The following is a 23,512-nucleotide window of genomic DNA, read 5'->3' on the forward strand; positions in this document are numbered from 1 at the left end:
TAACCGAAATGGAACCGGCTGCTGGCTTGGACTACTCAGTCGATCCGGCTCGCAACACTTACCTGCAGCTCTTCGACAGATTCCACCACCAGTCCCAAGACATCAGCTGCTCGGTGCATGTTGCACAGAAACAGTACACATTGCTTGGCTTCCTCGGACAGAGTCAAATGTGCACCAGTATTGGTCCCAGTCACGAAGTTGCGAAGCATTGAGAAGCAGCGCAGGGACAGATTGCTGGCTTCATCACGAGGCAGTAGAGAGGCAGCACTCAGCACTGAAATCTGCAAGCTGAGAGACTGCAGAGAAAAGCAAAAGGTCATGTTACATTGTACTTACAGCCATATTTTAGCTGCATAATAAAACAAGATAAACAGCTGCTGCATTTAAGGTAACATTTTAATGGAGACTGCCAAAAGTACAAGATTAACCTTGCTGCGTGTACTTGTGATTTGTGTGTTGCTTGCCTTTCTACACATGACAGTGGACTGCACATTTGTCAATCATCTCACGGCTGAAGTCAAATTAGTGTACATGTATCCTTGTACATTCTAAAGAAATCACTAATGCTCATGCAGATCTAAGAATGCACCACACTGTCCATGTTACCTGTGCAAAAACCCTATTTACAGAGATACCTCACTGTTGAATTTGCTACATTTATCACCAAGTTTTAGATACAAAAAGCACCTTGTGCACAAGAGCGATAGCCTGATAACAATGATAGCTCGGTAAGGCAATACCAACAAGAGAAAGAGAGAGAAATAAACTTTATTGCTAGACCAGGCTTCTTGAGCCCAAAGGCGGGTGGCCTCCTCAGTCCACATAGCCATGGCTTGCTACCGCTGGCCAAGCCCTGTTCACAAACCGTAGCTGGTTGTCAGGGTCTTGCGTCACCACCAGAGCCTCAAACTGGTCTTCCAATTCTTCCTCTGAATCCGCTTCTTCCTGCATGTTATCGCCTGGTGGTGATAACGGTGGTACATCTCGGTTATTCCTGCCCCCCAGCACCATATGGCGTAAGGTGTTGGGCGTGTCCGGCGCGCAGAACTTGCAGTCTCGCCCATAGCTGCCCGGATACATGGCGTGCAGCAGTGTTCCATGCGGGTAGGTTTGAGCTTGGAGTCTTCTCCGCGTTACCGTTTGTTCCCAACTCATCGTCTTATGCGCGGGCAGGCAGCGACGCCTCTGCTTCCTGTAGTGCGCGAAGATATCAGAGTACTTCTTGGATATCCGTTCATCATCCTCATCACAATCGTTGGTCCGTGTTCTCTGCGTGACGGAGATGGCTCGGCATGTATGATCCAGAGCCGTGGCGAGCGCCGCCTGGTTTCCCGCGAGAGACTCGTGTCCCGGCATCTAGAGGATTTGTGCTGCTTCTATCTTGTTGTTGTTCAAGACCTGAAGTGCTGCCTTTCCGATCCTTCCTTTCACATACCCTCTGCATGCTTCTTGCGAGTCTCACCACGGTAACCAGGGTCTTCTTGCACGTTGCGATGGCCAGGGCTATGCCCAGCTCTTCCACTGTGCTCGCATCCTTGGCACGTATGGATGTAGCTGTAAGTTGTTCGCCCTTCTTGTTGACCATGCCGACTGCGAATCGGTCGTTTGTTCTGTACACAGCTGTGTCTGTGTACCTTAAATTTTTTTCTTTGCTGTTGGTGCGTTCAAGTATGTACTTGAGCGCTTGTATTCTTGCCTGCCTCCTTTTCTTGTCATACTCGGGATGCATGTTTCTGGGAATGGTACTTATGTGTAGCTTGTCTCTGACCTTGTGTGGGATACGCTCTGGTAGGTGCCTCTCATCCTCGACTTGGTAGCCCAGATCTGGGAGCAGGGGTCTTTCAGTCTGTCAGCTTTAGCCTCTCCAATTAGTTGAAGTTGTGTGTTTCCACGAGCTCATCTCACGTGTTGTGGAGTCCCATTTTGAGTAGCTTTGCTGTGGACGTGGAGGGGGGACAGGCCCAACGCAATTTTTTAGGATTTTCTGATGACGGCATTTACTTTGTCTCGTTGACTGTTCTTCATGTCAACGTCTGAGGTCCCGTCCTTGTCACAATACTTGTGAGCAGTGCTTGTATAATTCTCGTGCAGTCTTCTTCCTTGAGTTAAGTCCGTGACTTTTGCTCGTCACTCTTTTGATAAGATGGGTTATTTGTTGCACTGTTCTCTGAATTTTTTCCAACTCTCCTCCCCCGGCCCCATCCTTTTGAATCAGGACTACGAGAATGCGGAGCATCGTAACCTGCAGAATCATGGTGCCTCCCATCTTTACTTCCGGGTATGGTATCTGCTGCAGTTGTCGGCCTCTTGTGCGCTTTCTTAACACCAACAGCTCCAACTCTTCTGGTACACCCGTCAGTCCACATGCTTCCAGGTACTTTTCCATTGTGTCAACTGCTTCTTGCAGAGAGTCTTGCTCTCTACTTGTCGCACCTCCCGTAATCCAGATGGTGAGGTCGTCATCATATACTGCATGACCAATCCATTTTATTTGCTTCAGTTGTTTGGGTAGCGAGCTCATCGCTAGATTGAATAGCATCAAAGAAATGACGGAGCCTTGTGCCATTCCCTTTCGCGGTATGTCCAATTTCTCAAAGCGTAAGTTGCCTATCCTTAGGGTGGCTGTCCATTCTCTCAGAAAAGCTTTGATGTAATTGTATATATATTCCCCGCAGTTATATACATTGAGGTGCAGCAGTATGGCTTCGTGTGACACGTTGTCGAAAGCCCCTCTCATATCAAGTCCGAGGATGGCTCTTTTGCTGTGCGTGTCCAATTTGTCGATTACTTTTTCCTCGACCTGCAGTAACACGTCTTGCGTGGACAGGTGAGCTCTAAATCCGAACATGGTGTTTGGGATGTGTCCGTTGTCTTCGAGATGTTCGATCATGAAGTTGTGCACCATGCGCTCGTAGAGTTTTCCAGCACACAAGGTGAGGGATATAGTTCGAAGGTTCTGCATGCTGATTGGCTTGTTGAGTTTAGGTATCATGGTTACCTCGCCATGTTTCCATTCTGGGGGTAATTTATCGTGTTCCCAGCACTCAATGTATTTTAAGAGTGCATCTACAGAGGGTCCGTCAAGGTTCTGGAATGTCTTGTTTATTCTGTCGTACCCCGGCGCCTTGTTGCGGGCGAGCTTGATCAAGGCCCTCTCGATTTCTGGTTCTGTGAAGAGCCGATCCAGTTCTATATTGCCACGTGCGTTTATTTTGGCTTGTAGCGACGCGAGCTATGCGCATCGCTGCAATGCGACCAGTGTTGCTGCGACGCAAGTGGCGTTGCTTGACTCGTTTCGATCATGGACGCGAAACGTATACATATGGGACCACCGCTTGCGGTGGCTCAGCCCGACGAACGCCCTAGATGCGCTTGCTGCTTTCGCCGTCACCACGTTGTTCGTTTGATTTAGGGCACAAGTTCGCCCATTAAACTCTCTTTAAGTATACCACCGACGCAGTGTCCCTTTCTGTCTGCCTGCGTGCCAGGCAGCTCACTGTCAGCTACGTGACAACATTTGGGTTGCCTCGATACTCGTCAAAGTGCGAACCTACAGTTATGTTCCGCTCCGTACCGAGGAACTTTTCTTTCACTTCTTTGATAATGTCTCCCTCTTTCTCCGGGTGGTTGTGTATGAGTCTCTGCACTTTCTGTTTTGCGGCGTTCTTGTTCTCCTTCTTTGATAGGAGAGTCTTGTGTACCACCCAAGTGTGGTTGCTGCTTAAGGTCCCTCGAAGCTTGTTACATGTTTCGTGCCAGTTCATTTTTTCAAGTTGTTCAGAGTACTCCTGCGTTTCTTTGATCAGCTTGGAGATTCGAATTTTGAGTTTTAGGTTGCACTTGTTACGCTGCCAGCGTTTCGAGAGTCCCCTCCGCGCCTTCCACAGGTGGAGTAAGTGGGGGTACACCCCGGGGGTGTCTTGCGACAGTTGGATTGTCCTCATATGCCTCTCAGCTCTTTCCACGACTCTTCTGATCCATATTTCTATGTCGTCCATCGTCCTATTAATGGTGCTCTCGTCTTTGCGAAAAGCCTGCCAGTCCGTGATCTTGGCTTTTCCTATCTTCATCGTCGCTTTGTGGTGCGGGGATGATCGTTTGCATTATATAATGGTCGCTACCCAGATTCTCGTCCATGCAGCTCCACTCACACTGAGTCCGTGTACGAATATGAGGTCAGGGCTGATGTTCCTAGGTACACTGTTGCCGATGTGCGTGGGTGTCTGCGGGTCGTTGAGTAATGTGAGGAAGTGTTGTTGGGCTACGTTGTGCACATATTTTTTTTTTGAGGCCGCATAACCCCAGGCCACGTGGGGAGCATTAAAATTACCAACGACTATCAGCCCGTTACCCTTGCTCAGCTTCTTCACTTCTCGCACTAGCTTGTCCAGATCTTTTAGGTGGTTCTTTGGCGGGCTGTACGCGTTTGACACAAAAGAGGCTTTGCTGCCGTTTTTTCTTGGGTACGATTTCGACGAGGTTGTGTTCAATGCGGTGTTGGATGTCGTGTCAATGAGCGTTGATGGCTTTCTTGGTCAGGATTGCTGTCCTCGTCTTACCGTCGGTGACGTGAGTGAGGTAACCACTGACCTTGAAGTCTTCAGCTTCAGTTTCTTGTAAGGCTACAATATCTGGGTCAAACTGCGTGATGATTTGTACAAGGTTTCTCCTCTTACTTCGGGTAGAATGACAGCTACATTGCCAAATTTTGAGCCGTGGGTGTTGCTTGTAGTCATCTTTCTCTTTAGTTAGCCTTACCATCTTGTTCACTTGGGTCTGCACGATCTTGGCTTCTCTCGCAGGGTACTTAGGCTTCTTGGGGGTATTATCTCTTTCTTCTAGCATGTGGATGCATTGACTGAAACTTTCTCCCGATTGTGTCATTTTGGTCTGTAGTGCCTGAATCTGGTTCTCCATTTCGCTCTTGAGAGATTGGAACCCAGTCTGCATCATCTGTGTAACCGTGGTTTGCATAACCTGTGTTACCATGGACATTGTGGTTTCCATCATGACGGTCACGTTGGCGTTGATGCGGTCTTCAAGTGTCTTGAGGTCATTGTGGGTTATCACCGCTTGGTTCGACAGTGTTGCTGGCTCTGGTAGTGTTGGTGATGATGGTGACAGTGGGGATGAAGGCGGTGGTAGTGGTGTTTGCGATTGCTGGATCTGTTCTCTCTGTAGTTGTTCTATTTCTCACATGACGTATTCGAGCCGTTTTTCTGTGCTGACTTCCTTCTCTTGTGTCTTCTTTTGCTGTTCTAGCTCTCGCTTCAATTCATCGTTCTGTCTTCGGAGAATCATTATCATGTCTTCGTACCTTGAGTATCTTGTGGTTTGAACACCATTATTTTCCACCGACGTATGATTGTGCCCTGTGACGACGTTGGCCCAGCGTACCTTGCACTGGGTGTTGTATTCCATGCCCGTTGCCGTTATCTAGGGGGCACTCTGTTCTCTTTCCCTCGATCTTGATCCCGACTTGGATCTGGATATTTTTGTTTGTTCCGTCTCATTCGGCAACTGTTGCGATGGCAACATGGTCATCATCTGCTTGTTGTCGTTGGTAGTTACTACGCTGGCCTGGTACCAGAAGCTTCTCTGTCTTGATCTTGACCGCTCCCCGACTCTCAACAGTGGCAGGGCCCATTACAGCTTTTTTTGACAGTCTCTACTCGCCGTTTCATGGGGCATTCCACACAGCTTACATTTCGGCTCGCATTGGTGGTTGTTTGGATCAGCGTTGCGTTCTCCGCAGTTATCACACAGTTTGTCGTTTGGATTAGGGCAGACGTCTTGCCTGTGTCCTATCTCCATGCAAGATCTGCAGTACTGGACTGACTTTCTGTAGGGTCTACAGCGGGGTCTCAGTAGGGTGTCTACTTTCCACGAGCACTCGCGCAACACAATAAATGAAGCAATGTACGTTGCCTGACGGATTTGGAGCCTGGTGGTGCATCTCCCAATCGGCTTCAAGAGATGACCACCTGCTGTCCGAAGGCTAGGTCCATGCCCATGGTGTCGCGACTTTTCTTAGTTCAGCAGCTAGTTCAGCACTCATAACAGAACAATTGGCACCAGTGTTCACAAGGGCAGTGACCAGGTAGTTGTCGACTTGAATGGGGATGTCTGTAGAAACACTTTTGCAGAGGACAGCATGCGGCGGTGAAAGGGAATCGTGGGCGCTCGGCTTGCGTATTGGGGGAGGAGGATGTTTTATAGATAGTCAACAGCGGCCCCACCCCTGGAGGCCACTGCTCCTCGTTTCCCCGACGTGGGGTATGAGACCTAATGGATCAGCCCCCAACACTATGAGCGAAAGGCAAGTGCTGGCCAGGTGACGTAAAGTGTCGAGGAGATGGAGAGCGGGAGTGGCGCCGTGGAATAGTCGAGGAGTGCTGGCTCGCCAAGCACTCGACAACAGCTTGGGGATGCTCACCATTACGAGGTTGACGTGTGTCTGGGCGAAACCCAGGAAGGCCCATCTGGCGGTATGTGCACTCGCGGTACAGGTGACCTGCTTCACCACATTGGTAGCAGACTGGCAGAATGTCTGGAGTGCGCCAAACACTGGATTTCCACACGTTTAGACGTGGGCCTGCGGAAGGCAGAGGGCTCGAAAAGTACTGAGGGCTCAAGGATTGCTGTGTCGTCTGCTGCGTGGGAGGACGGGACGGATAGCGGACTGCAGGCATAGGAGTGCTTAAGACTGGTGTACATAAGGAGAGGGGCTGTGATTGGCAGTGCGACCAGCAGTTATACCAGCTGCCAGACCTTTTCGCAAACCACATCACTTAAAGCAGTCACGTGGGATTGATGAGACGTTACGTGAACTTGTTGCAGCTCCTCGCGTACAATACTGCACACAAGCTCCCATAGGGTTGTCAAATCAGGAGGGGCCATGGACAACAAGAGATGTGAAGTTCCCTGGGCACTCGTACTGCGGCGACCGCTGCCGTAGCATTTGCTCCATCGTCGTCTCGCCACGGAGGACTTCGGCTATGGTACCTGGTGCGTTGTGCACTAGACCTGCTAACAACCGCTCGTTCATGCCCCGCATCAACATGCATACTTTTTCTTCTGTCGTTCCGGGATCAGCGTGCCGGAACAGCCACAACATATCCTTAACGAACATGGTGACTCATTTGGTCTTTGATTTCTGGAAGTGAGAGCACGTTCTGCTGGCTCCTTCTGGTCTGAACTGCCGTAGTTAGGTATTGTGCAGCTGGCTACTAAATTCTTGCCAGGTCGCCAAACTAGCTTCATGGTTTTCACACCAGATGCGTGCCGAATCCTTAAGGGTGAAGTAGACATAACAGAGCTTCCGATAGTAGTCTCATTCATTGACGCTGGTAACTCGATTGTAGTGGTCTAGCCAGTCCTCAACATCCTCGAACGCATCACCGTGAAATGACCTTGGGGTTCGCGGCGTGTTGAAAATACATGGAGCAGGCGGAGTGGTGGTCTCTCCAGTCTGGCTACTTGTTGAACTGGTTGTCATGGTTGTACACTTTACCGAGAGCAAGTCCACTTCTGGTGGTAGTCCTAGTTGTTGCAAGCTGCGTCGAAGATCAGCTTCAAAGGTGTCGCAATCTAAGTTGAGAGCTTCCTGTTGGTCACAGTGCATGGAACAGCTTACCCAGCACCTCCACCAGTCACGTTACCATGTATATGACAAAAGCTATTGAGTTTAATCTAATGGAAGCAGACAGGTCCCATCCAACACTTTCACTGAGGGTGCGTCTTCGTAAGCCTCAGCTTTTGCAGAAGCGGCAAACCCACTACACAGCCAACTGTTATGCTCGTGGCAATATTTTGTTTGAGCTTACAGTGGCCGGCATCTGGCAGCAAAGTGCAACTTACAGCCACTTCATTTTACATTTATCTTTAAAACCTAGAACTTTTCACCAGAAAAATTTCCCTGCATAATTATCATGCCCCCCAACTTCAGATCAATTTTATACGAAAAAAAGAAAAAAAAAGTGCGAGCGCTGTGCAAGTAAATATGGTACGACCTTCTTCCAAAGAAACGAAGCCACAAAATATTGAAAGTTTCGAAGTCCTGGCTGTCGTGTTGCTCTCGGACTCCTAATACTAGAAAACTCAGGTGTGCAGGGGTGAGAGTTCCCCTCCTGCTCCAAAGCTTTCAAGTGGATGCCAACTGAACGTGCTGGAGCCAAGTGTTGCGATTCCGTTAAAAGGCTTCATTTATTTTGGCAAAGGCTGTACAGGTAGTTGATTTTACAAATGAAGGAGAAAAACCGAGTGAAATGGACACACTTAGGGGCACTGAGGCCATCGTACAAGTGAAGTGGAGGCATTCATGTGCATAGCTGTTATTCATGGGTCTGGCTTAACAGGGTGAAACCACAGAGTCGTAGCAAAAAAGGAGTGCACAAATCGAACTGAATTAAAGCAGCAAATTTCCGATACGCCCAAAATATCACCCAAGTTTCGCATTTTGATTGGCTAAAAATGGCTGCTTCTATACCCAACTAATTTCAAGGGAAATCTCAAGAAAGAGTATTAGGGAAAATGTTACGAGTGCAGAATGAAATTGTGTTTCAAACAACAGTGCGAAAAGAAATAGAAGCATAACCTTATACAGACCAGAAGACAAAGCAGGCAGACAGACATGCATATCCCTTTAATGCCACATGACCATTTCCCTCAAGCAAAGGAAACCAAATGAACAACTAGTAGAGCACTAAGCATATTGCAATGTGCTCGCTAAGCCATTCAGCACTACTATACCATGTTCACACCATTAGTCAGAAGTGCAGATTAGAATAGAAAGCACCCTGGCTCCTACATTCAAAAGAATGCAAGAATGACAGACGTAAACACAAACACAACAAGCAACCTTTATCACACAGGGGGAAAAAAAATGACACCGGCTTTATGTGGTTGTGTCTAAAAAAAAATTTGAGCCCCTTATTTTTCCTCTGTGTTCGTTGCATATTGATGGTCTTGACTGGCAGCCTTGTTGCTTTCAAGTAGCATACAAGGGTTAACTGGCCAGTTTGCCTGTTCCTAAAGTCCCATACTACGAGACACCTGCAGTTAAAAGGTATTTACGTCATACTTTGGCCGTTTTGGCTCTAAAAATGTTGAAACTTCCGAAATTCAGTTTTCGGCTCTTTTAGAACACAAGGTCACCGATCTTCACCAATAAAACAATAACCAGACCCGAGCAAATGCCATCAAAATTCATGAAATGGTGGGCTGGTGCTAAAAATTGAAGATGGCGTCACCAAGCGTTTTCCATTGTTGTGTTTTTTCTGGCTTTTCAAGTTTCTTCTCACTCCAAGAGTAACACTATTAATGTATCATTGACTTATGCAGCTCAAAGCTTCTTGAGAATTGAGACTTGAGAATTGCGCCTGAGCATGCCACCATGTATTCATCTCTTTCTATTTCCTACATCCTATGCGCTTCCATTGCTTTTCGTGCATCAGTAGAAACATTCCAAAAGCCAATGTTGTTGCATCGAAAGTGCTTGCCAAGCCAAGGAGACACTGCCAATGTGCTGTTACATGCAAAGCAGTTGAATGTGCAGACTACATTTGTGTTGGGCATGGCCAGTTATGGCATCACATGTGCCGGCCAAACCAAGCAGGAAACTTCTTGTGCGTCACTTCTTGTGAAGAGGAGTTACAGTCAGCCATACTCACGCCATGCTCAGTATTGGTGACATTCATGGCATTGCTCTGTGTCAAGGACGATTGTCGCTCACTGGTGATGGATGTTTTCCGTGATAATGCCTTCTGTTAGAATGAATAGTTAGAGGTTCAAGATGTAGTTCACAAGTTTGCCTAGTGCCAACATCACGGCCTTAAAGTATGCACCACTGTACACGATTTTCCTGAGTAAATTTCATTGCATTCAACTTTTTGCTCATCACGACTCAATCAAGCAGATGAGTTGTGATATGTATTTCACATCCATAATAATTAACTTTAAAAGAATTCAATCTACATAATTCATACTACTGATGTCCAAAACTAAAATAACATTTTCTTTACAAATGAAGAGTGCAACAGTCAGGGCTGGGCAAACACTTTGCAATTTGCTACCTAATTATTGTACCTGATACGATACTTTCCATACACATCTTAATATACTTTGATACATTCGTAAATTTCATATTATAGATATATATTATGTAGTAGCAAATGCGTGCGCACAAGAATCTTTGGAAATCTCTAAACTCCGACCAACCTTATCTCATTTGGATGGCGTGTCTGTTAGCATCTCAATTTGTCTTTCTTGCAGAAAGTATAATATTTTCATTGCGAAACAATTTATCGAAGTTGCTTTAGCTGCTTAACATGAAAGCTCTTTATGTGTTGTGCTGTCAGTGGTTTTTGCTTGTCGCTTTTGTAGTTGGTGGGAGTCGCTGCTCTGCTTGCTGACCAGCTAGGGGGTCGCCATCTAACTACGAGAACATCAATAAAAAGCCTCTGCATGATGATGCAAATACCGCTGTGGAGTTTGACCTTGCCGAGTTTTTCCACCTGCCCTCACTGGAGGGCTTTGGCGGATAGAAAAGAATGACTAGCCGAGAAAACGTACGATCTGAAATAACTAAAAAATTCGACTGATTCAACGATTGTTGACATCTACGTAATGAGAAGCGTCGCACGGATCGTTGCGGCATGAGACGCCGACGCATGTCGAACTGGTGGTGTTCTGGTGGCCCAAGATGAGTTTTGTTAATTTCCTATTGCGTGGTGCATAAGAGGGTGGCGAGAAACCAAAACGACATCGAACTGGTGGGCAATTCCAGATGCCACTGAAGTGAAACGTGATGGCCACATCGGGCGGCCTGCAGCAGGGGATGGCAGCATGTTTGGTTATTGCCAAACAGTACGTGACCAATGGCACTACGTGACCTGCACTACGAGCAGTACGTGACCAATGGCACTATACGCCACACGCTGTAAAACAGATAGGTGAAGATGCTTATCACAATGAGTTTGGCGGCAATAGCTGTGAATGAGGCATGCAATGGCCCGGGCGGAGATTTGCTGGTACCGGAATAAGAAAATGTGCATGCCGTCGTCGTGAACTGAAATGGGTGGCTATATACTGTTCTCGATTGCACGAGCCTCGTGCCTTTTCTTCTTAACATGAGATCTAGCAACTGGAAAGTGCACACGATTGCAGTCTGCAGCAGGGAACGGCAGCGTGTTTTGGTTATCGCCTATTAAAAACATGTGCTACGCTTCTGACGGCACCACGCACTGTGAAACAGATAGACGAAGATATTTATTACAATAGGATTGGTGGTGATAGCTGTGAATGCCGCATGCGACAACCCTAGAGAAGATTTCCTGGGTCCGAAATGAGAAACCAAGTGCGCACCGGTGTTTTCACTTGACACGGGCAGGCAAGTATTGCGGTGATGCTGCCACGGCAGGCAGCCATATACCATTCTCGATCGCACGTGCCTCACGCATTTTCTTGTTCACATGGGATCTAGTGGTCAGAAAATGTATTTACACGATCACAGTTTGGCGACGTACTGAACTTTGGTGCTGAAAAATCGTGTTTTTCGTGAACATATGAACAGGTAAAAAATTTAGCGCAACTCTATTGGGTCATTTTCTGTGTTCTCAATTGCGAACGTTGGTGCCGGGAAAACATACGTAATGGGAACGTATCAACAAGGTTCTACTGTGCGTGTTATGCGTACAAAACATATAGTGGTTTTCAGAGCAAGTCTCTTCATTTATATGCTCTTGAGCCAACACATTGCCTTTGAGTGCGCGCTCTCTTGCCGATTGTGACACTGAAATCAGCGTAACGAATTCAACTTAACAAAAACTCTCAATGTATGGAGTCTATGTGCCTGACCAATCATTGCTACAGAATCGTCTAATGAAATTCCTGTGCTCTATTAAGAAAATTTTTTTTAAATGTGTGGGAACTGCTGCCGTGATCTGCAACATCGAGGCTAGTGCTATAAGGAAAGAGGACAAGAAGCATGCGAGCGATGGCATGAGACATAGCTGGATGCTGCTGCCAAAGACTTAGGCCAGCTGACTGGACCCAATGTGGGGCCACAAACATTCAAGTGAAATTTTACTCATGCCACAATATATTTTAGAGCATGCATATCAGATGACCTATTTCTACTTTGGATTGCATTTTTTATTTAATTTTATGTTACAGATCCAGAATTTGTCACAAAGTGTCTTCTTAAACATAGAGAGAGAAAGAAAGGGAGAAAAAAATCTGGCTGACCAGAGCATCATCATATTGCTGCAGGGCCACAAACATTGCAGGAAACTGATGGTGCTCGCCTATACATTCCAGCCTCAATTTCCCAAATCCCAGATTTAAGAAAAGCTATTTTGTTCAATTAGGATGTTTTCACAACCATCTGTCAAAGAAACTTAATATTGCAGCCTGCATTTAGTGAAGCCACAAGGAACATGCAGTTCATCAGCATCAGAAAGAAGTCAAATAGAAGTGAGGACAGTGCCACATCATGCAATTTGCAAGTTGGGAACACTGTCTCCACAATGGTTGCATAGTGCGCAATGAAAGGGACAACACCAACACTGACCGTTAAATGAAAGGTCGCAGAGTAGCAGAAACATTAAGAAAATATGTGTAAGGAAGGCAATGCCGAAAGGCGAGTCATAAACGCGTGTCAACCTACGGTAGGTATCAATGAAAGCATGACAATCCACTCTTTTCCCCAGCAACTCGGCACATGTGCCCAATCACAGCCAAGAATTGTGAAAGACATTGCCCAATCTAGAAGGCCACGTCCTGGCAACCACAATCTCAAGTAGTAGATTCGGAATGGGCACAAGCACTCCAGTGCCACGAATGACCATGAAGGATACCACACTGCAGTTCGACATCGGCAAAATGCCAACAATGCGGGCCGCATATGTCAACTACCATGTTTCAAATGGGAAGCAGTATGCGCTTCTTCCAGACAACAAGCCGGAACCATGTAGCAGCTGCCCTGCCATGATGCAAGCAAATGGATGGAATATCTAAAACGCAACTCTGGAGAGACACTGCACATTAGAGTTTGCATGCTTTCCTACTGGTTAGTGTTGCAACAGCTGCGTGTGTCGTCAATGGTTGGGTCCTCATGCCAGTACACAATGAGCAAATTCCCGCCCCGATGTACGTACCAGTGACACAGCTAGGTGGTCTAAATATAAGGGGGGGGGGGGGGGATAAGAAGTACTGAAATCCAAGATGCACCAGTACATCAAGATGTGACAATGCTTGCCGCGCAAAATGCAAGAAAGGAAAGATGCCATTCTCTTCTCCACTAACATTCTTTTGTCGAATGAATTGAAATGTTTGCAGCTGCTTTTCCATTCTAAAGTGATTCAGTTTCCCTTTAACTTTGGCCTGTACATAGTTTAATAAACTGTACACTATTTACAGATATCTTTGTTCTACATCTTGTGTTTGTTTCTGCATGCACTTCTCACTTGTTTGTCATGCACTTCTTGCACACACTATTGCAATAATTTATTGACCACACATGCACTGGCAGAATTAGTTGTGCACACAGAAAAGCAAGAAACCAATTCAGCAGAGAAGCAAGTGATCTGGCCTCTTTTCAATACCAAAGTACAGTTCAACTGCTTCAAAGGACAAAGACGACACTGCCACATTGTGTTATAGGATTTAAACTAAGTTTTCAAGCACTGTACGATTGAATCTACCAGTGAAATGTCAATAGAATTGCAAAGTCGCAGAGCAAGAACTTACATCAGTAGTCTGGAACAAGTCGTTCACAGTCTTCTTCATCACAGACACGAGAAACTTCCAATGTGGCTTCAGCTCCTTCAGAAATTGAACAAAAAGTTGAACACAATGATTATTGACCATTCCTTTAGAGGAATTCAGTGGTTGAAATGAATGGTGCCAGAAAAGTATGATAGCATAAGGGGAAAGAAGCAAAACAGTGCTGTTTCATACATAGAAGGCTATGCTACAAAGGCTAGAGAGATTTTTCTCACACCTCAATTTCACAGCCAAAAACTAGTCCTGTTCCCCCATATTAAAAAAATAAAAAAGGATGTAGGTATGCATTGAGTAATCCAATGTAACAGAGTCTCATAGTTTTATGTTGCAAAATGAAACGTATTTATTATGAGCAAAGTGTTGCACATCTGATCCTATTTAGTGTCATTGGAGTGGCATGTTTCGGTGACAAGCAACCACAACACACTGCTTGTGCTCGCACTCAAAACATGTCTGACACTGGAACCACAAACGTAAACTTCAGTAGAATCCCATGCACACATTTGTCACTGTTGTGTATACTTGGCTGCTAAGTAATGTTTACGTGGTCGTGACCTAAATCCCATTGACTCCCATGTAATCTGTACCCACTTCATACGCAATTTAACCATTCTGCGAGATTCCTGCATCTTAAGTTGCATTTGAATGCGACGGTCACATAGATTTAGCGGTGCAGAGGGGAATTTCCTCTGATACATTGCTACGAAGACAATAAATGTATGTTGTAACAAGTGACTGAAGTTGCACAAGCCAGAAACTGCGCGAGCCTAGATGGAGGAAACGTGCACAGTGCAACCGGCAAAGCACCTCAAGTGTGCATAGGTTAAAGGGACACTAAAGGCAAATCTCGGGCCGCTCGACCGGCCCGAGACCCACGTTCTTCTTGTGGCTTCGGCCAGCTTACGTTTATGTTCCTTAGATTCGGCCTAGGTCAGCAGCTGAAGGTGGGGCGTATTGGCAGGAAATCTTTAGTTACCTACTCGGCAAGAATCACTATGGCACGAAAAGTCAAATTACGTTGAGCTGGAGTTAGTTTTTATTATTGTGCAGTGTTTCAAGACAGTTGGAGGAAAACAAAACAAAACTGAGATGGTGAGCGACACTGGAATACGATACCGACCCTGGAATATGATACCGCCAGAGCAAAACAGCCTGCAGCAGGGAACGACGTTGTGTTCAGGTTATCGCATACTACACCGATAGGCTAATAATGGCGCTGTGCGACACGTGCTGTGAAACCGATAGGTGAAGATGGTTATTGCAATAGGGTTGTCAGCGATAGCTGTGAATGTGATGACAGACAACCCGCGAGATTTGCTAGTACCAGAAAGAGAAACGGAGTGTGTGCTGGCATTTTCACATCACACGGGTGAGCAAGTACTGTGAGGAAGCTGCCGTGGCAGGTTCCTAGTGTACTATTGCGCATGCCTCGTGGCTTTTCTTGTCTACACGGAATCTAAGAGCCGTAAAAAGTACCACACATTCACATGTGGGCGATGTACTGAATGTTGGTACCAAATGATCACATGTGGAAAATCATAAAACGGGGTCATATCAACGAGGTACTGCTGTACATGGCTCCCTAACGGAAGCCATACACAGCATCTACATCTGTCATGTCACGCATCGCTACTGCTTAAATACTGCATGCGGTATGCCCTTTATATGAGCTTTGCAAGCCAGCAAAAAAATCGCAGCACTGTGCGATACAAAAACTACGAAAACATAACAGCACAAGTGGCGCGGGGTCAAACGAAAACTTAATCTTTTGATGATCTGCCACATTGCTGTCAAGGGTAAGGTCAAAGAGTTCTTTTTATGAATTGAACAGAAGTGAACAAGTAACATTTTCTGCCATCTAGTAATGCAATGCAATGATCTTCTGAATATCAGTATTAGAGTACTAGTGACAATAATAGGCAGTTACAATTTTATCAGACTAGTACTAGAATGTCCTGCTAGAGCCTCAGTGTCCTACATTTACTGCAACTTGAAATGGTTTGAAAGACTACATCAAGGAGGCAGCAACCTTTCCTGCCACAAGTAAATCTGTGTTCTCAAAGTCTTAAAACACGCATCTCAATGAGCACATAAAAGAGCAATGCATAATAAAGCCCTCAATAAAATTTGGTTGTCAAGCCACTAGAAGTATAACTGTATATATCTTGCATCTGTAGTGCCTTCTTTTTCCTATTCTGAAGTTTCAGAAAGCACATAACGCTACAGCGCCAACCTAACACACTTAACAAACCAGGTCCAAACAGTCAAAACCTGTTCTTTTAACGTTTATGATGCAGTCACTTTCTCGTCAGGGCTTCGACACCACACCGCGACACAAACATCATCCCAGCCACTGGCCTAGCGCGCTATCGCCACTTCGAGCAAAAAAACAAAGGCAGAGAGCATTGCGTTGCACTGTCACACTGCAGGTTATAGCAATTACGCTTCGAGCAAAACCAAAACTGCCAAAAAATACTTGTAGACTAGTTTGCCAGTCAACAGAATGCAAATCCGAAGCCTGTACTTCCCATCATTCCCATGATGGTTGAACGATCGGAGCGCCAGATTTCCTTCTAGTTATACCAATATGAAACTCTATGGAGTGAACAGACCACCAATCTTGGAATTTGTCCAGGACGCAACACCTGGCACAAATCGCCAAGCGTGAATGTTTGCTGGTTATTGTGACCTACTAGGAATGCACATTGCCACAGGGTCACAAGTTTGAATTTCAGTGGCAGTGGCGGGCAAAATTTTTCTGTGCTCATGTTTATCAAGCTCCCCAACACACCTTTTATTGATATTCATAAGCAATATGAAATGTGTCGAAATAACGAGATCGTTGAGTATTGTGTGCACTGATGACATCTCGGAGGCCTTGTTTTGGGATCCACTTTATATTCGGTGACCACCAGGTGCCCATGTTGTATTAAGACTCCATTTAAGTCATTAAACAAAAATAGACAATGACCTGCAGCTTTGCCAAGATTGCTTTTAAACAGTACATAATGGTCGATGTCCGTTAATTCGACCCAGAATGGATGACGAAATTAGACGAATTAAAGAAGTAGGAAAAACAAAAACACACCGCTGATTTATTTGGCAATATTCAGACCAATTCCAACTTGCACCCAAATCGAACACGCAGTTACTTTTTATGTATTCAAAGAAGAAAAATAACGTAAAAATGACATTCGAGATCTGAAAGAAAGTAGAAATTGATTGTGTTGTAGCTTCGACAGGGCGGCCGGACGGAGGACCTATGGCACGAGGCCTAAACAACCGGGGCACGAAGCGGCGTAATAAAGAGCCGGACTGCTCGGGGACTAGAATTATTTATTTAAGCGAGGGGAAGCACAGCAGGCAACTTACAGTGTTTGGCGCTAAGTGGTGCCCTGAGGTAAACGACCCAAAACCGAAACCGGAAGCCAACACAGGATACCACATCACCTCTTCCTTGAGAGGAAAATGCGCTACTCGCTCTCCTCGCAACAAAAGCAAGTCATGAGTTACAGAAGAATACATGTTAGCACTGTAACACGAGTGTTTGGTGATGACACCTTTATACAATAGAAAATAACATCTTTGGCTTCCCCATGTTAAGAGAAACACACAACATGAAAACTGAAAATGAACACGAAAACTGAAAATATTGCACTACAGATCTGAAGAGTTTCAGTACCCGTCTTGGGAAGACGACGAGATGCACACTTGGACACACAGATCACACATGAAAAAGAGTTCACAGAGTACAAAAGTAGACAGTGCAAACATCTGTGTGCCCCCTGGGACAGCATTGATGGGTGGCTCATTTGCCCCGAGCCTGACTCGAGACAGCTCTGTGGCTGTCATGGATTGGAGATTGTGCGTATAAAGCACTTTACACTCCCAAGAAGTTGGGATAGTCCCTCCGTAAGGATGCTAAAGACCTAAGTAATGTTCAAAAACTCTTTGGCATGAAAGACAAATTCATACAGCGGCTATTACCGCAGTGAAAATGTGTATACTACATGCTTATGCTGCAAGAAATGTAACATACAAGAAATGTATGGTATCCCTTCTACGGGGATGCTAAGAAATCGAGGAAAGTGTTCCTAGCACAAGGACCCACTGATAAATTTGCAGTATAGCAGTAAGTACAGTGTGCACATTGCACCCTTTATGCTGCCAGAAATCCCCCCCATTTGAAAGATACTACTATGCACTATTTACCCAACAAACATGTAAGGAAAGACTTTTGGCGTTATGAGTCGAATTCGCATGAGAGGGTAGAAACCTCTGTAGATAGTAACTCAAGGCAGAAAGCTACTTGGAAACATAATCCTTAAACCGTACTGGAGGTTGTCTATGACGTGTAGACCTACGGAGGACTGGTTCAGGTTGTAGAGGAGGAGTAGCAGAAGTGCTACTCGTACAGGGACTGGAAGGTGTGTCAGTGTCCCGAGTGTTTTCAGGAGCAATGCCTTGGGGTGGAGTGTCGTACGTGTGTAGCTTTGATGGGGCGGCCGGATGGAGGACCTATGGCACGAGGCCTAAACGGCCGGGGCATGCAGCGCCGCAATCAAGAGCTGGACTGCTCAAGTCGAGGACCAGGCCAAGAATGATTTATTTCAGCGAGGGGAAACGCAGCAGGCAACTTACAGCGTTTGGCACTGAGTGGCGCCCTGACGTAAACGACCCAAAACTGAAACCGGAAGACAACACAGGATACCACAGATTACACACTTTAATTAACATTTAGCAAAAAAAAAAAAGCATCCATCCAATTCCGTCAAAGAATGGGGGAAGAAAAAAAAACCAGCGAACTTTACCTTCACAGAATAGAAATTTCCTTGGTATCCATCATCATTACTCTTTGACAGCACTTTATGGCTGCCAGAAGAACTAAATCTTGTCCTCCGTATGGGTCCAAAGCATGTTAAATATTTTGCACTTATCAAAATTATAGACCGATCAGCTTACTGTCCGTTGCCTACAAACTATTTACTAAGGTAACTGCAAATAGAATCAGGAACACCTTAGACTTCTGTCAACCAAAGGACCAGGCAGGATTCCGTAAAGGCTACTCAACAATAGACCATATTCACACTATCAATCAAGTGATAGACAAATGTGCAGAATATAACCAACCCTTATATATAGCTTTCATTGATTACGAGAAAGCGTTTGATTCAGTCGAAACCTCAGCAGTCATGGAGGCATTACGGAATCAGGGTGTAGATGAGCCATATGTAATAATACTGGAAGATATCTATAGCGGTTCCACAGCCACCGTAGCCCTCCATAAAGCAAGCGACAAAATCCCAATAAAGAAAGGCGTCAGGCAGGGAGATACGATATCTCCAATGCTATTCACAGCGTGTTTACAGGAGGTATTCAGAGACCTGAATTGGGAAGAATTGGGGATAAAAGTTAATGGAGAATACCTTAGTAACTTGCGATTCGCTGATGATATTGCCTTGCTTAGTAACTCAGGGGACCAATTGCAATGCATGCTCACTGACCTGGAGAGGCAAAGCAGAAGAGTGGGTCTAAAAATTAATCTGCAGAAAACTAAAGTAATGCTTAACAGTCTCGGGAGAGAACAGCAATTTACAATAGGCAGCGAGGCACTGGAAGTCGTAAGGGAATACATCTACTTAGGGCAGGTAGTGACGGCGGATCCGGATCATGAGACGGAAATAATCAGAAGAATAAGAATGGGCTGGGGTGCGTTTGGCAGGCATTCTCAAATCATGAACAGCAGGTTGCCATTATCCCTCAAGAGAAAAGTATATAATAGCTGTGTCTTACCAGTACTCACCTACGGGGCAGAAACCTGGAGGCTTACGAAAAGGGTTCTACTCAAATTGAGGACGACACAACGAGCTATGGAAAGAAGAATGATAGGTGTAACGTTAAGGGATAAGAAAAGAGCAGATTGGGTGAGGGAACAAACGCGAGTTAATGACATCTTAGTTGAAATCAAGAAAAAGAAATGGGCATGGGCAGGACATGTAATGAGGAGGGAAGATAACCGATGGTCATTAAGGGTTACAGACTGGATCCCAAGGGAAGGGAAGCGTAGCAGGGGGCGGCAAAAAGTTAGGTGGGCGGATGAGATTAAGAAGTTTGCAGGCACGGCATGGCCACAATTAGTGCATGACCGGGGTTGTTGGAGAAGCATGGGAGAGGCCTTTGCCCTGCAGTGGGCGCAACCAGGCTGATGATGATGAAAATCCATAAAACCGGTGGGTCACCCCTAGACCGTGGTGGTCTAGACTAACCAGTTTGCTAGTCCATCCCCGAAGTACGCAATATTCAAAAATGCCAAGTACACGCAACACAACATGTTGCTGCTAGCTTAACATTAAAATAACATCGTTTCAATGGCATTTGCAATTATTTATTTAACAATACTATCGGCTTCCTTCTGGAAGCCTAGGCAGGAGAGGTACAAACATCACTCACACAGAAAGCGGCATGTTGTAAACACACTACGTGCAAACTCGTTCTTTAGCTGTCCATGGCCAGTATTAATGGCGACGTAGCTGGCTGGGCTGGCTCTAACAGCAGGCTGTTGCAAACGCAGTTTTTGGTTTCATATAAGATTGCACCACCCAAGCAAGTTCAGGAAGAACTCTCATGGAAAGAAGTCCACATTTGAAGCAGAAAAATACTGTAATAATTCACTGTGGGCTATGACTTTCACTTTAACATCTTCCTGAAGCAAGCCAAAAATAAGCACTTTTGACAGCAGATGACACGTGTTCGATGCATTCCCTGTACGTGAAGCACAGCCAAGATGGACGCTGTCGCTATTGGAGTCACCCCTGTGGTCACTATTTGGATCCAGCGTGTGCAGTGGAGCAGCCAAGTTCAATTTATCTGGCAAAGACTCATTTCGAAATAACGAAAAGTTGGACCCACAGAAATGTACGAACGCTAACCAAAACATTTACTCAGGACCAAATTGAACAAAAATCGAATAACTGGAGTCGAATTAACTCAAGTCTACTGTGCTACTCACCAACTACCAATTTAGGCAAAGTGAAAATGCATCGTACAGAAGAAACTCGTTCATATGATCCTGTTACGTACAATTTATAATGTTTGCCATGAAGAACACAGAAAATGGACCAATATAGATAGGGATCTTTTTTACCGTTTCATATGCTCCTGGAAAACGCTATCTTCCAGCACCAACGTGGTTTAGCACATCACCAAACTGATCATATGACACATTTTCTGGCCACTAGATCCCACATAAACATGAAAAAGTGCAAGGCATGTGCAATTGAGAACAGTAACCGGCTGCTGCAGCAGCTTCCCCACAATACTTGCCCACCTATCTCAAGTAAAAACTTCAGTGTTCTCTCAATTTCTTATTCCGGTACCAGAAAATCTCCTCTTGGGTTGTTGCACACCCCATTAGCCACTGCGACCAGCCCTATTGCGATAAACATTTTCACCTATCTGTTACTGACTGGGCCTGTCGAAACTTCCCGCCAAAATGTGCTGCTCAAAGAAGATGCCGAGCCAAGCCAAATTCGAGGAGCACAAATGTAAGCTTGCCGAAGCCACAAAAACGACATTGCGCATCTAGGGTTGCTCAGGCCCAACCAGCTTGGGGCAGGTCGATGTCCCGTGCTGCAACAACTTGCACAACGATTCACATTACATAGATGTCAACTACGGTTGAGGCAATCTTTAGCGACTTCGGATCATACGTTTTCCCAGTTGTACATTTTTTTTCAAACGTTTTTCCTAAAACACATGAATGAAGTTCCATTGTAGATGGCTTTTAGCTGTAACTCAAGTACTTTCCTTCAAGGGAAAAAAGGAAAACAAAGAAGGTCATAGCAAGCGAGGTATACTCACATCAGATGTGAGCTCCTTCCGCATAGACAAACTGCTGTAGGTAACTGCCAGTGTCTCAACAAGTATGTGGACGGACTTCAGTTCCATAGGCTTTTGGTCCTTGTACACTTCCATGTCATTCACCTGATTGTCAGCAAATTCATCTGGTAGGAGGTTCTCCTTCGCACCTGTCTTTTTGAGCACTGCTGAATTTCGCAAAAGCACTTTGCAGACGAGGACCAAGAACTCAACTGAAATTGACCACAACAAGAAAAGAAAAATATTATGCAAGCTCAGTTTTATTCGGCTGCTGTTCCAAATTTGTCACTTAGGACCATCACGCAGCTTCAAATTACGCCAAATCAATCCTCGATGCCTGCGCCGAGAGCAGTGAGGAGGCAGGGACACGCCAGACAATGAATGTTGCAAAAAAAGCCGTCATCACCTGGCCATCGACGTGCAGTAAACCTTTGTTTTAGTTGCCAAGGGATGAAAATTTGGTGCATGAATTGACTGTACGTTTGTCTATGGCAACAGCTTGACAATGGTAAACATACCAGGTTGCATGCAGGTACATGTGCATGCGTAAATGCATTGACAAGTTTTCTTCGCCACTCAAGAATAAAGTCTGGTGAACTGTCATTAGCAATTATTCCAACATTTAGGAGGTCCCTGCAGAGTTATCAGCCAGCTACTGTAGCCGATTCAAGGTGCCGAGATTGTACTATCTGTCAAAATGAAAGTTTTATCGATCTGCATAGCCTTGAAGACAAACACATCCATGCACATCTTGTGTATGACAAGACAAAACTACTGGAATAAGAATTTATCTGAGTGGATGGGCACATCTAACAAGTAAAGAAATGCATGTGTTATGGATAATTAGTTTTCAATGCTTCAGCCAGTAAACTGTTGCTGATAACATTAACAAAATACAACAAACAAACAGCTTACCTTGCACCATTAACTATTTCGTTACCACTAAAAAGGTGTTCAAGGTGTTTAAAAGGTGTAGTTCAAGGTGTAGTAGTCATAATACATACTGCAATACATAAAATTATAGCATAATCTCTGTGTTTTGAATGGATGTATACTAATAATTGCCCAGACAATTTAAGAATTCCTATGTGAAACTTCATAGGCACCTCAAGGAACACGAGAGTGTCACGTGGTAGCAACGGTGAAGAAAGCAGCAAAACTGTGTGACGAAAGTGGCGTTTTATGAGGCATACCTGTGCCCTCATAAACAAGCTACACTCAAGGTGCAACGACAACGGCAAACACAGTCTGCGATCGTTTAAAATCTCATCTCCCGGTCAAGCATGTCGGCCTTTATACACGAGTCATCAAAGGTTCCAGAGAAATCGGTGGTGCCCGCGTGTCTTCCAGAAAGTTCTACACAATTTGCGACACACATGCAATTAGATTACACAAGCTTTGGCGACAACAGAACCAACAATAACATTCGAGAAACTTCCGATACATGCAGGCGCATCCCATGCTAAGCAATAACTCTGTTGTTGGAAAGCGCTCACCTGTAAAGTATGAACAAGCCCACGTGTCAAGAGTAATATTTTGCTAATTTTAGTACAAGTGCTGAGAGTAAAATAAAAAGTGAAATGCAGTCTATGCTCGTTACAACGGACGCGGCTACAACAGACTTTGGGATGTAACGGACAATATTTCAACTTTAATTTGTGCTACCTACTTTATTATAGCAACTAAGTTTGCTTTTAATAGACCGTGCTACAATGGATAATCGGCTACAGCAGACGAAATTAGCAATTTTATTGAAAATCGGCTGTACAAAACAAACTTTTGTGTTGACAATGGCTGGCAACCGAATTGTGAGGGGCAGCTGACAATTGCGGCTGCTCTCTTACGTGTG

At 45.2% G+C, this 23,512-nt stretch overlaps 1 protein-coding gene across 3 annotated transcripts in view; it reads right to left on the minus strand.

Annotated features, from left to right (window-relative positions):
• The window catches only part of LOC139059354 (condensin-2 complex subunit G2-like), a 107,985-nt gene that overhangs the window by 22,940 nt on the left and 61,533 nt on the right, over positions 1–23,512 (minus strand). Inside the window, exons 15-18 of one of the 3 annotated variants that reach the window (XM_070537649.1) lie at positions 21,646–21,875; positions 13,750–13,824; positions 9,672–9,764; positions 63–296 (exon numbers count right to left, since the gene is read on the minus strand). In XM_070537649.1, the coding sequence (XP_070393750.1) occupies positions 63–296; positions 9,672–9,764; positions 13,750–13,824; positions 21,646–21,875 (632 nt within the window). The remainder of the gene's footprint in view (positions 1–62; positions 297–9,671; positions 9,765–13,749; positions 13,825–21,645; positions 21,876–23,512) is intronic. The other 2 variants (XM_070537650.1, XM_070537651.1) reach the window with 2 other exon arrangements.

Source organism: Dermacentor albipictus, chromosome 4, assembly GCF_038994185.2.
Source record: "Dermacentor albipictus isolate Rhodes 1998 colony chromosome 4, USDA_Dalb.pri_finalv2, whole genome shotgun sequence".
Lineage (NCBI taxonomy): Eukaryota > Metazoa > Arthropoda > Arachnida > Ixodida > Ixodidae > Dermacentor > Dermacentor albipictus.